The 16,041-nt window shown below is 55.5% G+C and overlaps 1 protein-coding gene across 12 annotated transcripts; it reads right to left on the bottom strand.

Annotated features, from left to right (window-relative positions):
- CDK16 (cyclin dependent kinase 16) lies at nt 2,173-14,485 on the bottom strand. 12 transcript variants are annotated; one of them, XM_021080399.1, is made up of 17 exons: nt 10,949-13,982; nt 10,177-10,260; nt 8,709-8,916; nt 7,964-8,097; nt 7,737-7,862; nt 7,581-7,637; nt 7,360-7,474; nt 6,608-6,702; nt 6,447-6,509; nt 6,072-6,195; nt 5,769-5,889; nt 5,561-5,658; nt 5,366-5,471; nt 5,242-5,284; nt 4,986-5,076; nt 3,575-3,652; nt 2,173-3,489 (listed from the first exon to the last, which is right to left on the bottom strand). In XM_021080399.1, exons 2-17 carry the CDS (start codon nt 10,180-10,182, stop codon nt 3,452-3,454), a joined length of 1,503 nt encoding a protein of 500 aa, XP_020936058.1. In that variant the 5' UTR covers nt 10,183-10,260; nt 10,949-13,982; the 3' UTR covers nt 2,173-3,451. The 12 variants fall into 12 exon arrangements, with proteins under 12 accessions (XP_020936058.1, XP_013846316.1, XP_003135095.1 ...); XM_013990862.2 differs by lacking the exons at nt 10,177-10,260; nt 10,949-13,982 and adding an exon at nt 14,459-14,485 and having other exon boundaries at nt 5,242-5,305; XM_003135047.6 differs by lacking the exons at nt 10,177-10,260; nt 10,949-13,982 and adding an exon at nt 14,459-14,485.

Here is a 16,041-nt window from a genome sequence, read left to right as displayed (position 1 = left end):
CTCCTCACAGTACTTTTCCATGGTCATGATCTCTTGCAAGTGCGGTGGAATTTTCCAGAGTCTGCATGACCCAAGCAAAAGCTCTTTTGATGTCCTCAATTTTTAAGAATATAAAGGGATCCTGAGACCAAAAGTTTGAGAACCAGGCCACTACACCAGGGTTTTTCAACCTAGGCACTATCGGCATTTCTAGCACTGTAGGATGTTTAACTGCATCCCTGGCCTCTGCCCACTAGGTACGGGTAGCATCCCCCAGTTGGGACAACCAAAAGTGTCTGCAGACACTGCCAAATGTTTCCTGGGAGTGGGGGGAAGATTATCCCCTGCCGAGAACCACTGCACTAGGCTATACCATCCTGTTCTCTGCCAGGGTTCCCGGCCCTCTGTGTTGACAATTGCTAATATTTCCCTTTTTGACTCCCTGCATCTACCTGCCTATTGGCTGTCTCCACCTGACCATCTCACAAACTCCCCGAGACAGGCTCATCATTCTGGGTCCAGTTCAGTGGCCTCCCTATCACCACCCATTCCCACAAGCAAAAACACACCTTGCGTTGTCACACTTCTAGGCCTGTGCACACACAGGTAGGTCCCTGGGCCTGGGGTGTCCAGAATACCCTTTCCCTGCGCAATTGCAAACCCCACTACCACCCATACACACGCTCTCAGTTTGCTTCTATTTTCAGTTAATTAACTTCTGCAGGGCAGCCTCCAGCTCAGACCTGGCACAGGTGAGGGGATCACAACTCAGTTATATACACTTTGAAGGATGAAAGGGAGCAGCCCTTTCACCTGGGGATCCCCAAAGTGGCACTGGAATTGGATATGGCATGTGGCCGATTAGGGGCACCTCAGGCCCAACTGAAGCTTGTCAACTTCTGTGAATGACTCTGACTGCCCCTCTGCAGACCCTCCCTACCCATTTAATCGGTAGCCTGTCTTTCCTACAGTCCAACAAGAGGCCGCCCTCCCTAGGCCTAGCCTTGGCTTCTCCACCTTCCAGAGGCCAACCTCTGCCCACACCAGTGACCCTACCACTTCCCAAAGCAGTTGGGTGAATTCTAGTCCTTCTAAGCCTGGCCTGGCAATCTTGGCCCCTTTTTGTAAGGTCTTCTTCTTCTCCACAGCCCTTGCTTCCAGAGGTGGCCATGTCATCCGATTCTAGCTAAAGGATGGCACGAGAAGTCTGCTGAAGAGCCTGTGGAAGTTTCAGCCCCGTTACAAGGAAATAGGTAGGGAGGGTGTTTTCCCTGCTTGCTTTCCCATCTTTAGGGACATGGCAGCCATAGTGGAACCATAAGGCTTCAAGCTATGACCGAAATGCTTACAGCAGCACAGTAGAGGTCCTTGGGCCACTGCCACTGCCGGACTTCAGTAACCAGTCGCTTACTTAGGTTTGCGTTAAGTGTAGCGTTCGCCTGGCCCTGCCCACCCCACCTCTTCTGCCTGGAAGTCTAATCCTAGGCACTGTCCCAGATGGTGAACAGGGGCTAGACAGAACTCCCAGGACAAAGGAAATCAAGCCTTGGGTTGAGGCCAAGTCCCAGGCTGTATCTTATGACCTCTCTAGCCCGTCACAAACCATCTCAGCTCTCCTAGGGTTGTCTCACACATGCCCATGGTTTCCATTACTTCCTAGACACCAGCAAACTAAACTTCCAGTTCCATCAATGGCCCCACTCCGGAATTTTATCTCTGTATTAAAGGATTCCCCCATCTCCTAAGTGGTTCAAAATCTGCCCTCCTCCCATATTCTCTCTCCAACTAGTCTGTCTCACAAGGTCCTAGCCAGACATGTCTTGGTCATACTGGGCTTCTTTGCCTCATCTCCCAACCCATTTTATTGGGCTTTCCAAGTGTCTTTCAAACAAACAGCCTCCCTACACCTGCCAGTCTCTACCCTCTATCTGGCTTCCTTAAATTCTTGGATAAATCTAACTCCTCTTTCTGCTAGATTCTTAGCCCCTCCTCTATACAGCCTTCCCTACCTGCTTCAACTCAATGTTCCGCCCTTATGTGTGCAACCCCTCAGATGCCTTTTTCAATCCGGACGCATCCCTGGCCCACTCCCAGGGTTCTCCTAGATGATGGGGACCAGGTATGAATTCTCCAAGGTCCCAGGACTCATCCTGGGTTGAGCCCGACTCACCCCAACAGGGATCTGCAATCAGGTTTTTCACTTTAGACTTTTTAATATTCATACAGCGATTATGGTGCATTCAGGAATCCCCCACCCCGAACCCCCTTGGAGGGCCCCTGCCCCTGCCCTCCCACCCCATTTGAGGGCCCCAGGGTTTAGAGTGGAGGGGAAGGGGAGGTAACCACCTGTCTGGGGACTGACCCCAGAGACTGTCCCTGCCCTGCCTCACCTTCCCCAGGGGTTAGGGAGTAATGCCTGGGCACACACACCCCACCCCCCGCAAGCGCCCGTCTGTCCCCTGCTTGTGCACATAGACACACTATGGCTCCTCACTGAGTTGGTCAGTTCCTGGCAGGGCCCCTACTCAACAGCACCGAGTGGGCTGGGGGCAGGAGGGCTGGGCTAGGGAGACCCTGAGAAGGAGGCCCCAGCTATGGGACTGCAGGAGGGAAAGAGTGGGGGCCCCCCACCTCATCCATCTCCCAGAGAGTCTCCAGTAGTCCCCAAGTCCCCCAGCGGCTGGGGATGGCAGGTGGGGGTCGGAAGGCGAATGGTCGAGGCATGCTTTCCCTTAGCTGACCCCAGGGTCTGGTGATGGGTCAGGGTTCTGAATAGGGGCTGTGTCCCTGCCGTGGAAAGGCTGGGAGCGGGGCTTCATTGCACAAAATACTGTAGGAGGGCCACACGCAGTTGAGTGGGGCCCAGCCAGTCTGTATACAGAGATATTGCATTTTAAAAATGAAAACCTCATTTAAAATAATTAAAAAAAAACAACAATGAATGAAACAAACAAACAAAAAAGGCCCACACAACATGAGGCAGGTGGGGCAGGCAGGAAAGCAGGCAGGGGAGCCTCAGACCCAAGGCATCACCATGTCCTGTCTGAGTGGAGCTCCCCAACCTGGACTAGCTCTGGACCCCTGGCTGGCCGTGGGGCAGTGGTCCTGGGGGAGGGTATGATGGCGAGGGGTATGGGCCTGGCCTCAGTGTAGGAGGCTGGCATGGCCATGCTGTCCGCCGGCAACTACCGAGACAGAGAGAGAGGAAGAAAGAGACAGACAGACAGACAGACCAGGCGAAGGAGCGATGAGAGCTTTGTTAGCACCCAGCAGACAGGCCAATGGGTGGGCCAACAGGCCAATGGTCGGGTGTCTGGACAGGCAGCAGGGGACATGTGGGCAGGTGAGCATGAGTCAGGCGGGTAGGTAGGCAGCAAGCAAGGAGGATGCAGTTGGGGGCTGCCCTGTGAGGGGTATGGCATCCCTCCAGCTGCTGCCTGCTGGGGCCTCGGTCTGTGGCTTAGAACTCGGCTTAGAACTCGGTGTCCACCACTCGGAAAGCTGGCCTGCCTGCGGGGGAAAGCAGAGCGGATGGCTGTTGGTGGCAAGCAGAGAAGGTGGATGGGGGAGAGAAGAGGGTGAGGGCCACACGTACCTGAGTCAGGCATTGATGAAGACCGAAGGCTGGCCTCCTTTTGTAGCTGGATCTCCTTTAGTGCAAATATGGAAGTAGCTGCAGGTGGAGGAGAGAGAGAAGTGGGGCGTGACCCATGAGGCCATCCGGGACCACCTCCCATGTGGCCCCATCAGGGAAACTAGAAAAAGCTGCGTTTCCTTTGAGAGCCTTGACTTTCTTCATCAAATAATCGCACACACAAACCAGTTACAACCAGGGAAAATGGAATATAGACTATTATGTGATGCCAAGAAGTAAGTAATTTTGTCAAGTGTGATAGTGGTATTGAAATTAACCACCTGTTAAGTCTAGATGATGGATGGTGTTTGGAATTTGATTGAGATTAATCCAGTGGGCCATTCTGTAGTGTAATAATGGTATTGCTACAGGTATTTTAGAGATACATGCTGAAATTGTTTATAGATGAATGATATATCTGGGACTTGATTCAAAATAATCAGAGTGAATACAGATAAAACCAGACTGGCCATGAGTTGATGATGACTTGTTGGAGTACTTGGGAAGACATCATATTATTTGGTCTAATATATAAATATATTTAAAGTGTCTATATTAAAAAGTTTTAAACGATGTAAAAAAAAGAACATCTCATGTGACTTCATTCCTGCAGGGTACAAGAACAGGGAAGACTTATCTATGCTGTAAGAAGTGGCAAATTAGTGGCAGCCCTTGGAGGAGGGGCCAGGAATAACTGAAGGAGGAAAAAAGGGCACTTTGGGGGGTTCCCGTCGTGGCACAGTGGTTAACAAATCTGACTAGGAACCATGAGGTTGCGGGTTCAGTCCCTGACCTCGCTCAGTGGGTTAAGGATCTGGCGTTGCCGTGGGCTGTGCTGTAGGTCACAGACATGGCTTGGATCCTGCGTTGCTGTGGCTCTGGCACAGGCCAGCGGCTACAGCTCCGATTAGACCTCTAGCCTGGAAACCTCCACATGCCACGGGTGCGGCTCCAGAAAAGACAAAAAAAAAAAAAAAAAAAAGGAGGGGGGGCACTTTGGGGCAGCTTCTCATGTCCTATCTCCTTGACCTATATGCCAGTTACACGGGTGATTCGTTTGTGAAAATTCATTGTGCTGTATACGATGATCTGTCATTTCTCAGTGTCGAATTTACAACACTTGCTGTTTTAAAAAAGGTAAAGTGATTTTGCATGTTTTTATGTATGTTTGAAAGTTCCCATGAAAGGTAAAAGAAATCGAAAACTAAAAAACCTTTGTATAATAAACACATCACACATAGAAACAAGGGCATACCTTCCACCCCGCCCAGGGGTGGCACAGCCAGAGCCCGCCACAACCCGCCCAGCTGTCTGCAGCTGTCCTGTTCCCCAAAGCCCCCCCACCAGCTGGTCCATTCCCCAGGCCACTCACTGTCAGGAAGTTTGTGGATCCGCTCCCCCAGACTGAGGAAGAATGGATGTTTCATGGCATCCTCTGCGGAGATCCGATTGCGACCTTCAAACTGAGTGGGTGTGTGTGTTGGGTGGGGGAATATTGACATTTTCAACACATAGACTGCTCTTCCTCCCCGCCCCAGACCCTGCCCCGTAACTCCATTTCCCCACACCTGGAATCCGTGAGACGCCCCGCCCCCACCCCCCAGGCTGGCCCAAGAAGGTGGTCTCACCTGCAGCAGCTTGGTGAGGAGGTCAGCCCCGTCGCTGTCAAGTCTACCGCAAGGACAAGGGGACCTGTTTTAAACTGAGTTTGGGTACTCTGGCCCCCAACACCCACCCACCCACCAGCCTCACCGGGGTGCATGGCTCAAAAGGGCCTCGGCTCGGTACTTGGGATAGTTGTATGTCTTGAACTCTTCGTTGGACAGGATGCCCGGCCACGTCTCCTCAGTTGGGGTTCCTGGCGGGGAAGCAGAGTTAACCCTAAGCATCTCCCGGGGCCTCCCTGGATGTCCCCACAGCTCCTAGGGCTCATCCCCCACCCCTCACCTAAGATGCGGAAGATGAAGTGCAGCTGTTCCTCCACCGTGGAGCCCGGGAAGAGGGGCCGGCCCGTGGCCATCTCATAGAAGATACAGCCCACACCCCTGGGCAGGGAAGGCACAGTGAACAGGGAAGCAGTTGGCTGGCTGGCCGCTGTAACCAAGCCACCTCCCCTTCACTGCATGGCCCCTGGCACACTTCCACCTGTCCTCACCACATGTCAATCTGAGTGGAATAGTCCGTGGATCCGAGCAGGATGTCGGGGGGACGGTACCACAGGGTTACCACCTCATTGGAGTAGGTCTTCGTTGGAATTGACTTGGCCCGGGCCAGGCCTGGCAGATGGAGAGAAAAGGCAGCTGGAATGGAAGAGGTGCTGGCCGGTGTCGGGGAGAATGCAGTTGGGGCTGAGGGCATCCTAAGCAAAGCCTGGAGAGGCTGGAGGGGATCGAGACAAGGTGGCTGTGGGGGAGAGGGAGGCTGGGGTCACTGGGCAGAAAGGGGAGGCCAGGGGTACCGAAGTCGGCCAGCTTGAGCTCTCCTCTCTCGTTTATGAGCAGGTTCTGGGGCTTGAGGTCTCGGTGTAGCACCTTCTGCCGGTGGCAGTAGGCCAGGCCACGGAGCAGCTGGAACAGGAACAGCTGGGGACCCAGGAACGGCAGGCAGAGGTCAAAGAGTATCCAGCGGCCTGAGCCCCAGCAGGCACTGCTCCCCCTCCCAAACACAGGCACTGTGCCCGGAGCCTTGTCTCACAAAAGAGGACAGGGTCCCAATGCCCTCCAAGGGCTCCCAGCAAAAAGGCCAAACGGGAAGTCTGTTTCTGGGAGATTTGTGGGGTGGAATGGGTGAGTGGGGGGCCCCCTTGTGCCCCTGCTTCCTGCCCCACACCCACTTTCACGTTGTGCATGTTGATGACGTTCCCACAGTCATCCAGGTACTGCTTCAGGTCCTTGTCCTGAGGAGAGCAGAGCAGGTAGAGGAAAGAGGGTCACAGCCTGTGGCTCTGGGCCACCTCCCCACCTCCGTCTGGGCCACACTGCCACTCAACCTTACCAGGTACTCAAAGACAAGGGTGAGGGACTTCTCCGTGTGGATAATATCATGTAGCGTGACGATATTGGCATGTTTGAGGTCCTTGAGCAGGGACACTGCAGGGAGCATGGAGGCAGAATGGGAGAAGAGTCAGGACCCACCCTCAGGACAGAGGCGAGGAAGAGCCCGGGGTTTCCTGCTTTCCCCATGCGGTTTGGGGCGGTGGTTCACAGCCACCGGCTCCAACCAACCTGATACCAGGAAGAAGGTGTGTCCCCAAGTTCCAGAGGTGGACACTAAGGCTCAGACAAGAGCGCAGAGCAAGAACCTGGGATGGCAGCCCCAGGCTTATGTGATACTGGATTTTCACAACCCATTTTTGGTTTCTGGAAAGGGGCCTTGCTCCAACCCTTAGTACACAAGCCTGCAGCTTATGTGAACGTGAATTTGCATACTCAGTTTCTATGCAATTCTGATTCATTCCATGTGATATTCTAACTAGAAACGACTGTGTCAAGTAAACTGGTGAGTACTTTCAGGGATATTCTCAGAACTGAAGCAAGCACCCTGCTTTCCAATGCATCTGCCTCTTTTCCACATGGCAAGATTCCTGGTTTCCCTAATTTATTATTTGGATATGGGGGGTTGGGGTGACGGGCACTTTCTCATGAAGCCCAGAGTTTCAGGAGGGAAGTCCCGGCCAGAACCCCCAGTCCCCATCACGCCGTGGGGAGAGCCCGGGAAGCCTGGAGCAGATGGCCTGAGGCCTGTACCTTCCCGGATGGCGGTGCAAGGTGCCCCCTCTTCGTGTTCCAGTCTGATCTCCTTGAGTGCCACGAGGTTGTCTGTGAGCTTGCTTTTGCCTTTGTAGACAGTGGCATAGGTGCCCTGGGACGTGAGGAAGAGTGACAGGAGAGGAGCTGTGAGGCTGCGGGACTTCTCACTGACCCCCTCACCTCCCCGCCCTACCAGAGGCCTGCTGGCTGTCTCTCACCTCTCCCAGCTTGTCCAGCTTGATGTAAGTCTCCAGTTTCCCAAAGCCGATCTCAGACTGGGGTAAAGGAGGCAGGTTGAAGTAGGCTCGGGGGAAGGGACTGGGGAGAAGAGGAGGAGGAGGAGGAGGAGACACGAAAAGGAGACAGATGCTCACCAGGCTGACACGCCGGAGGCGGCGGCTGAGCGGCTTGTCGAAGATGGGGCTATTGAGGGTCAGCTTCTCAAGGTAGCCCTCGGGCAGCCGGATGTCGGCTGGTAGTGACAGGCGCTTGTTGATGTCCTAGCAGGAAAGATAGGGGAGAAAGAGGACCATGAGCTCCAACTCCCCAGGCCTAACCCTCTTTTCCAGCCCCACTACTGCCCGGACAGGGGGTTAAGCACCTCGGTGGAGATCTTGCGTGGGGGATGGTTGCGCATGCGCACCCTCACTGGTGACTGCACCTCATCCGAGGACGTGGCTGAAGCCTGGTCACTTTCCCCGTCAGACCCCATCTTCAAGTCCTCGTGTACAATCTCTGGTCGTGGGGACAGGTGGAGGGCAGGCCAAGTGGGGTCAGGAGCCCCAGGACCACCCCCCCACCCCTGCCATGTAACACCTTCCCTCATCACACATGTGTGCGCACGGCCCCCAGAGCAGCCTGGCGTCCCTCAGGGAGAGGGTGGGAAGGCCCAGGGAGGTTCACGCAGGTCAAGACTGGTTGAATGGGGGTGGGTGGGGTGGGCAATAGTCACCTAGTGGAGCACCCCGTTTCAGCGGCGAGCTGAGACTGCGGCTGGCCCACGGCCAGTGGGCAGGCAGCAGCAGAGGCAGCCAAAGGCCCCAGGAAGGCAGGCCCAAGGCAGGCAGGCGCCAGGAGGCCTGAGGGGACTGTCACAGAGCTCAGGAGAAGGGCAGAGGGAGGCATGGGGCAGCTGTGGCAGGCAGGGCACCCTTCCTTCCTCCCCCTTAGGCCTGGGCACAAGGCCAAGGAAAGGGGCACGGATGGACAATAGAGAAAGGGTGCTGAGAGGATGGGGGAGAAAACGGTGAAAGGAAAATGAAAGTAACGCAGGTCTAAGAGGAACTTGGCTAGAAGGCAGCACAGCTGGGGACCAGTCTGGGAACAGGGACAGTCAGTGGACCTACCTGGTGCAGAGCTGAGTGGGCCCCGTCCAGAGCGAGGTTCCCCAGGAGCGGTACGTGTGGGGGCCTCTCCAAGGTCACTGCCACCACCACCGCCACTCTCATCAAGGCCTATCTGTTCTGGGGCACCATTGGTCTTGTCTACACTTCGGCCCCCTCGGAGTGTCATTGACAGCTGCCGTTTGATCTTCTTCATCCGATCCATGGCGACCTGAGCAGGGGGAATGGATGGGAATGGGTTCCACATTAGCATTTTCCTGACCCCCACGAGCGCCCCAAATCCCTGACCTCCCAGTGAGGCGCATTGACATGAACTTGTGTCAGTGTCCACCCAAGCACTGTGGAGCCCGGCCACCCCTCAGGATTCCCGGAAACCTGGCATGGATGGGGACCTCTGTCGGTGCCCACCACCTAGAACGGCCAGCCCCTGGGGACCCTGCTCCTAAGCAGCCCACCTGGGTACTGAGGCTTGGGTGGCTGGCTGAGGGAAAGGGCCCAACTGATGCAGCGGTGGCCTCCATGGCGGCAGCCTCATTGTGGGAGCAGGGAGTTCCACAGCAGGCACTGGGTGCAGCTGCACTGATGGACCCAGCCACTGGCGGGGCTGGGGGCTCGCCCAGGATCCTGGGACGACTGACACGGCCCCGGGCATGCCCATAGAATGGCATGTTCCGCTGGCACCAGCCCCACATCACCCCCAACTGCTGCCAAAGCAGAATGCTCCCTGTGACCACAAGGACCCTCCTGCCTCCCCCAGCAACCATCGTCAAGGTAACCAGTGGACTACCCCATTGGTCTAACTGGTGAGGGGTGTTGGAAGAGGAGGTTCCTGTCTGGACTCAACCACTGGGTGAGGTTATGGGGGGGGGGATGGAATCTCAAAGTATAGCTGCTACCCTAAGAGCTGCTAGAAGGATTCAATCAGGTTGGGACCATTGGGTCCCACACCTAGGTTTTTTACGAGCCAGGTCACATTTTTCCTCTACTGGAGAATGCACCACATCTCCCTTATCAACCCAAATGAACACCTCAGTCCTTAATGTGGCCCAGCCACCCAAGCCTCAGTACCCAGGTGGGCTACTTAGGAGCAGGGTCCCCAGGGGCTGGCCGTTGCAGGTGGTGGGCACTGACAAAGGTCCCCCTTCTCCCCGTCCTCATCTCCCCCTCAATGGTTGCTAGTTGCTGTTCTGCAGCCACACCCAAAAAGTCCAACCTCAGGGCCTTTGCACTGGCTGTTCCTGGTACCCTTCCCCTAGATTTCAAAAGAGCTCACTCCCTTACCCTCTTCAGGTCATTGCTCAACTATCACCTTTTTCATAGATAACCCTCCATGAATATAAGCCTGTTTAAAAATCTGAAACATCCTGAGTTCCCTCACCTGGCCAATTATTCCCCCCAGCATATATCACCTCCTCAGAAAAGACACCATCTACTTATTGGTTGCTTTATTCTTTACTGTCTGTCTCCTCACCGCCATAACTAGAAGATCAGCTCCGCCAGGGTAGATTTCTGTCTGTTTAGGTCATGGGTATATCCTGAGAACCTAGAATAGTGACTGACACAGAGTAGATGCTCAAAAAGTGCTTACAACAGAAATTAATGAATCAGAGGAATTCCCGTTGTGGCTCAGCGGAAACAAATCTGACTAGTATCCATGAAGTTGCAGGTCTGATCCCTAGTCTTGCTCAGTGGGTTAAGGATCCAGTGTTGCCGGGAGCTGTGGTGTAGGCTGCAGACGCAGCTCAGATCTGGCGTGGCTGTGGCTGTGGTGTAGGCCGGCAGCTGTAGCTCCCATTAGACCCCTAGCCTGGGAACTTCCATAGGCCACAGATGTGGCCCTAAAAAGAAAGAAAACAAAAAGAAACAAAAGTAATGAATCAAGGGCTAAGGGCCTAAGACCAACCTCTGCCAGGGTGAGCATGGTTGAGTCCCCACTACTCACGAACAACCCAAGACAAGGTAGCCCAGGGACACTGGCATCGGCAAGAAGATGACCTAGATGGGGCTGCTGGAGGGAACAGGGCCACCGAAAGGCTTAGGCCGGCCTTCTTCTGCTTCCTCCTGGGCTCTGGGCCAGCAAGGAGGGAAAAAGACCTGGCTCAGGAACCATCTGGACTCACAGCAGGGCCTAAGATGGCCCTGGGCCCAAGGGAAGTGGAGCTAGATAGGGGGTTGAGGATGAAGCCGGAGCTAGATTCGAGGAGAGAAGTGGGTCATCTGTTACCTTGAAATAAGGTGCTTACCCAAGTCGTCCCCAAGCCCCACTTTTCGCCTGAACTCATCACCCCCAGGAGGGTAGAGGGGCCAGCCTAATAGAAAGACCTCAGTAAAGAGGACGAAGTCCATCCAAAGAACCTGGGGATAACAGCAACAAAAAAAAAATCCTCACCCAGGAGGCTGAACACTGGCCTGAGGCTGAGGAAGGTGAAGCATGACCAGCCCCCAAAGACTGTCTTGTGTCCTTCTCTATGGAATGGATACCAGTTGCTTTGCCTGTTGTGGCAGGGAATAGGGGACGGGGAACGGGGGACGGGGGACAGGGGGGCGGGGGGGAACCACTCCATCCTCCTGGATGGAGGATGAAAAGGGAGCCAGAAGGAGCCATGGGTCCATGACCTCTAAGTGGAGACCCCAGGGGCTGGACCTGTTCCAGAGTTCAGTCTGGGGGGATTTCAGAAGATAGGGTACAACATCTGTGTATCATCCAATGCCCTCAGCAGGGGAACCCTGGGCAGGGCCCTGTGAACAGAGACACTTGAATATTAATATGCAGTAAAACTTTTAAATATTGTTTCAGTCTTCCGAGATTTCTGGATTTTAGAAGGAAGGAGCAAGAAACTGGATACACGACCCCACTCAAAAACGGGCACATGTCCTCCCTGACCCCCGGAGGGGATGCACCCATCCTCAGAATACTTTCATACCCACGGATACTCACCACCTCACATCACATGGACCACTGAGGACACAGCCATCACACTCTACTGACTCACATTAAGAACACACCATCCTGGAGTTCCCATTGTGGCTCAGTGGTTAACGAATCTGACTAGGAACCATGAGGTTGCGGGTTCAATCACTGGCCCCCGTTCAGTGGGTTAAGGATCCGTGAGCTGTGGTGTAGGTCGCAGACGCAGCTCGGATCCAGCGTTGCTGTGGCTCTGGTGTAGGCTGGCAGCTACAGCTCCAATTAGACCCCTAGCCTGGGAACCTCCACATGCTGTGGATGTGGCCCCAGAAAAGAAAAAAAAAAAAAAAAAAAAAGAGAGAACACACCATCCTCATCCCGTCCAGACCCATCCCATAAGCACACTGGACTCTTGCAGTGTCCCGCTTCCTTCAGTACACACTGGACCCTCAGGAAGGTTTCCCTGCATTTTAACTGCCTTCGGCACCCCAATTTCCCTATTTATCTCTAACTCCGATCTGCACACAAAGCCTCAACGGAGCACGGACCTCCACCCAGTCGGCCCCTCTAAAGTTAACTCCGAGCACCACATACAGCCTGTGAACTTCTCTCCCAACATGATTCTGACCCCTATGAACATGCACTTGGGACCCTCTACCGCTAACCCACATGAGCACTCACCAGACCTTCATGCTGCCCTGAATGCCGTTAACACAGAGCGAACACTGCAGATCCCTGACCCGTTTCTGCCCACACTCAGGCCTCTCCACAGCTACGACCATCATGAGCGCATCCTCTGGTCTCCCACTACCCTATCCCCCCACTTCCCAGCAGTGAACACTGCAGATCCCTGACCCCTATTAGCACACACTGGGCCTCACGCAGAGCCGAGCCTCCCCATTAGCACACCCTGAACCCGTACTGAGCCCTGTTCCCCAGGGACACACGCGAACACGCTGTTCCATAATGACCTGACCCTCATTGGCACACACAGACCTTCATTCAGCCCAGAACCCTATTAGCACACTTCAGCCCTACATGGCTCTAATCCACTTGAGCACACCTAGACCTTCCCATATTTCTGTCCTTTATTTCTCTTTGCTCCAAGTCCTCCACAGCCATAACCCCTGTTGGTTGACAAATGGATCCCTTCAGAGCCCTGATCTTCCGGATCCCCCCAACAGATCCCCTCCACAGCTCTACGCCCCGCAGCACTCCCTGGAACCTCAACACACCTCAGTCCTCCCTCTTGGACACACACACACACTGTCTTCACAGCGTCCTGACACGCATTAGCGTATTCCAGACTTCATACTGCTCTGATTCTGCCCGCACTGGCACACATCTAAGTGCCCCCGTGACTCGAAACTCACACGGACAGCCACTAGATCTTCCTATATTACCCTGCCCCTTCTTACTTCTTATTACCGTAGAACCTCATCCTCCCTTGACCTCATGGACATGGACACACACACACACACAGATCTCACACCAGCCTGATCCTTAATGCACGGAACCTCTTACAGGGCTAAGACACTTCGCTGACCACCAACCCCCGGCCCCACGCCTATGTCCACAGCTCTGATACCCGTTAGCTCAGGCTCAGGTCTTCACTGCTCTGCCACATTAGCACATACGGGACCTTTATCACCATGTGCACATACCCTCTACAGCTAAGACCCCCATTAGCACCCTCTCAACACTCCAGTTCTTGCACTACCCTGCCCTCCACGGGCACACTCTGGAACCTCACACCTCGCAGTCCCTCACGGACAAATACACAGCATTAACGCCATCCTGACCACCCCCTTAGCACACACAGGGCCTCAGGAAACGGATCTTATTAGCACACCTTCTGGTACCTCTACCACCTTATCCCCCAGGAACACACATTGGGCCTCTCTCTACAGCTATAACCCCATTTGCATATCTCGGCACTCCTCCGACGTCCTCTGCCCTGTTACACATCCTCGGGTACCTCTGTTGCCCTGCACCGCCCCTCAGTTAGCACGCACTGGGCCTCAAAACCTTACACAGCGGGAAGATCTCACCACCACATGCTCTGATCCCTCCACAGCTCAGGCCCCCATGGGCAAACCTCGAGTCTTCCACCACTCCGCCACCCATTTCCACACCCTCTGGTCCTTCGATCACCCTGCTCCACATTTGGACCCACAGTACTTCCCATCCCCAGCTCCCAGACCGGGCCCAGGGCGGGGCCAAGGTCAGGGAGGCCCCAAATGACCCCCCGCCCCGGTGCATTCTGGGAAACTCGCTGGCGGAGTGGGGGGTGGCACATGCCAGCCGTGCAGCCCAGACCCCTGGGCACCGCCCGGGAGTCTGGGTTGGTCCCGGTAGAAGGAAAGGCAGCCCCCACCCCACCCCTCGGGGACGCGCTCACCGGCGGGGGCGCGCGAGCAACCTCAGCGCCGCGGGGCCGGCGCGGCGGCGCCTGGGGCGGCGGCCCGGGCTGAGGCCGCGCGACCTCCTTCTCCTCCTGTTCGCCGCAGGCGCCCGTCCCAGTAGTCTTCGGCCATGGCTGCTGGGCCCGGGCCGCCGCCGGCTGAGGAGGAGGAGGCGGCGGCGGCGGCGGCGGTGGCTGAGGCGGAGGCGGCGTCCCGCTCAGCCGGCCATGAGCTTGGCCGCTGCGGGCGATGCCCCCGGGCTCGCTGGCGCCGGCTAGAACCCGAGAGCTCACGGCGGCTCGCGATTCAGAGCCGACTGTTAGCGGAGACGCGGCGGAACCCGGGGCCGAACAGCCAACGGCCCAACCGCTGCGCGCGCCGCGCGCCGCGCATGCGCACGCACGCGCTGGAAAGGGTGAAGTGGGAAGGAGGGGACTCACCTCGGACTGCATGTACCAAAAGACCCGTCCGCAGCGGGAGGGGGCGCGGCCATTGCGCGCCCACTGGGGAATGTGGCGCCGGCCCTGGAACGGCGCCAGGGGAAGTGTGGAGGTTGTATAGTACTCAGTGCCGATCTTGCTACAAGTTTGTTAGCGCCGAAGTAGGCAGCAGCCAGTGACCAGCGTGCCAGTCACCATTCGCTCCCCCTACTCGGTCTCACTTGGTACATCCCCATGATGGCAAACTGGACTTTTGCAAGGAGGAAAAAGACAGATGAAGCTGTCAGTCCTACTCCCTTGAGGTGCCTCGGAAGGCAGGGATTTTAAAGGTTCGCGAGAAGATGACTTTTCTAGGAGAGGCGGCCAGGAGAATCATTGGCTTTTACCACCTAAGATAGGGCAGAGTCTAGCCCCGCCCAGCTGCTCCTCCCCCTCCTCCCCGACCGCGAGCTCATTCCCACTGTGAACGTGTGCGGCCCCGCCCTTTGAGGTTGTCGCCCAGCCAATCGGATTTGCCCCCTGGGGTGAGGCAGCGCAAGAATGAAGGGCGTGGCCTGGTTGGGGAGGCGTGATTTAGCTGTCCCGACCACGCCCCTTCCAGGTTTTCATTGGTTTTCACCGTCGAGAGGGCGAGCCCTCCTTTTTGTTCTGCGTTCCCGTTAACATAGGTGGAATATCTCGCAAGCTGTTTGGTCAAAATACCGTTCAATCGAATTTCGTCCCGCCTCTAACTCCTCCCATCTCGGTCAGTGAGATTCCCGGGGTGGAGCCTAGGCTGATGCGAAAGACCGACCTTTATAGGGACGAGTGCATTACTGTGCACGCTTGAGACTTTGGACTGGAAGGGACCTCTTTTCCGCCTCACGCGAGGATTTGCAACCTGAATTGAGTTTTACTGCCACCTCGCAACTACCTCTTCTGGCCCACCAGAGCCTCGCCCATGGCTTCCCCCACCCCCGCCACCTCCCCGGCTCTGCGGTTTTCCATTTTATCGGGTGGCAGCGTGTCAAGCACTGCCAAACAGACCTAATCCCTCACACCTCTCTGCCTGAAAAACTCGTAGCACTATCACCAAGCCCAGTTCAAATGGCCACAGCCTCCGGCAGGTCATCTAGAACATCTTTACACTGCACCCCAGTCCAAAGCCAGCTTCCCTGTTTCTTCCGTGCTTCCCTTTACCATACTCTTGGTGACACCAGTTCATACTAGAGCGGATTTGCCAGAGCATGTCGGGAGTGGAGATACCTGACAAAGACACCGCGGGATAGATAATCAGATCCATCGCTTCCACAAAGACACCGCGGGATAGATAATCAGATCCATCGCTTCCCTGACCTCAACTCTTACCCTTCTTCTCACTCAGCTCCGGGAACACTAGTATCCTAGCTATTCCCTAATAAAGCAGGTACAATCCAGCCTCTGGGACTTCACACTTGCTCTTCCCTTTGCCTGGGATGTTCTTTCCCTCAGAAAGCCACATCCCTCACTCTCCTCTTCCAAGTCCTTGTTTCAATGTCAGCTTCTTCATGAAGCCTGCCCCGACTCCCCTATTTAAAAACACCTACTGGCACCCCCATCAATCC

This window comes from Sus scrofa, chromosome X, assembly GCF_000003025.6.
Source record: "Sus scrofa isolate TJ Tabasco breed Duroc chromosome X, Sscrofa11.1, whole genome shotgun sequence".
Taxonomy (NCBI): Eukaryota; Metazoa; Chordata; class Mammalia; order Artiodactyla; family Suidae; genus Sus; species Sus scrofa.
Note: the sequence above shows the minus strand (reverse complement) of the source record. Positions and strands in the feature narration are given on the sequence as shown.

What these genes read in the sequence shown, in the direction of transcription:
- CDK16 (XM_013990861.2), bottom strand. Translation starts at nt 9,469, where the DNA reads ATGGTTGCTGGGGGAGGCAGGAGGGTCCTTGTGGTCACAGGGAGCATT. An exon ending in CACGCAAGATCTCCACCGAG is followed by an intron (nt 7,863 to 7,963) that starts GTGCTTAACCCC and finishes CTTTCCTGCTAG; the next exon opens with GACATCAACAAGCGCCTGTC. An exon ending in GCCTCCGGCGTGTCAGCCTG is followed by an intron (nt 7,638 to 7,736) that starts GTGAGCATCTGT and finishes CCTTTACCCCAG; the next exon opens with TCTGAGATCGGCTTTGGGAA.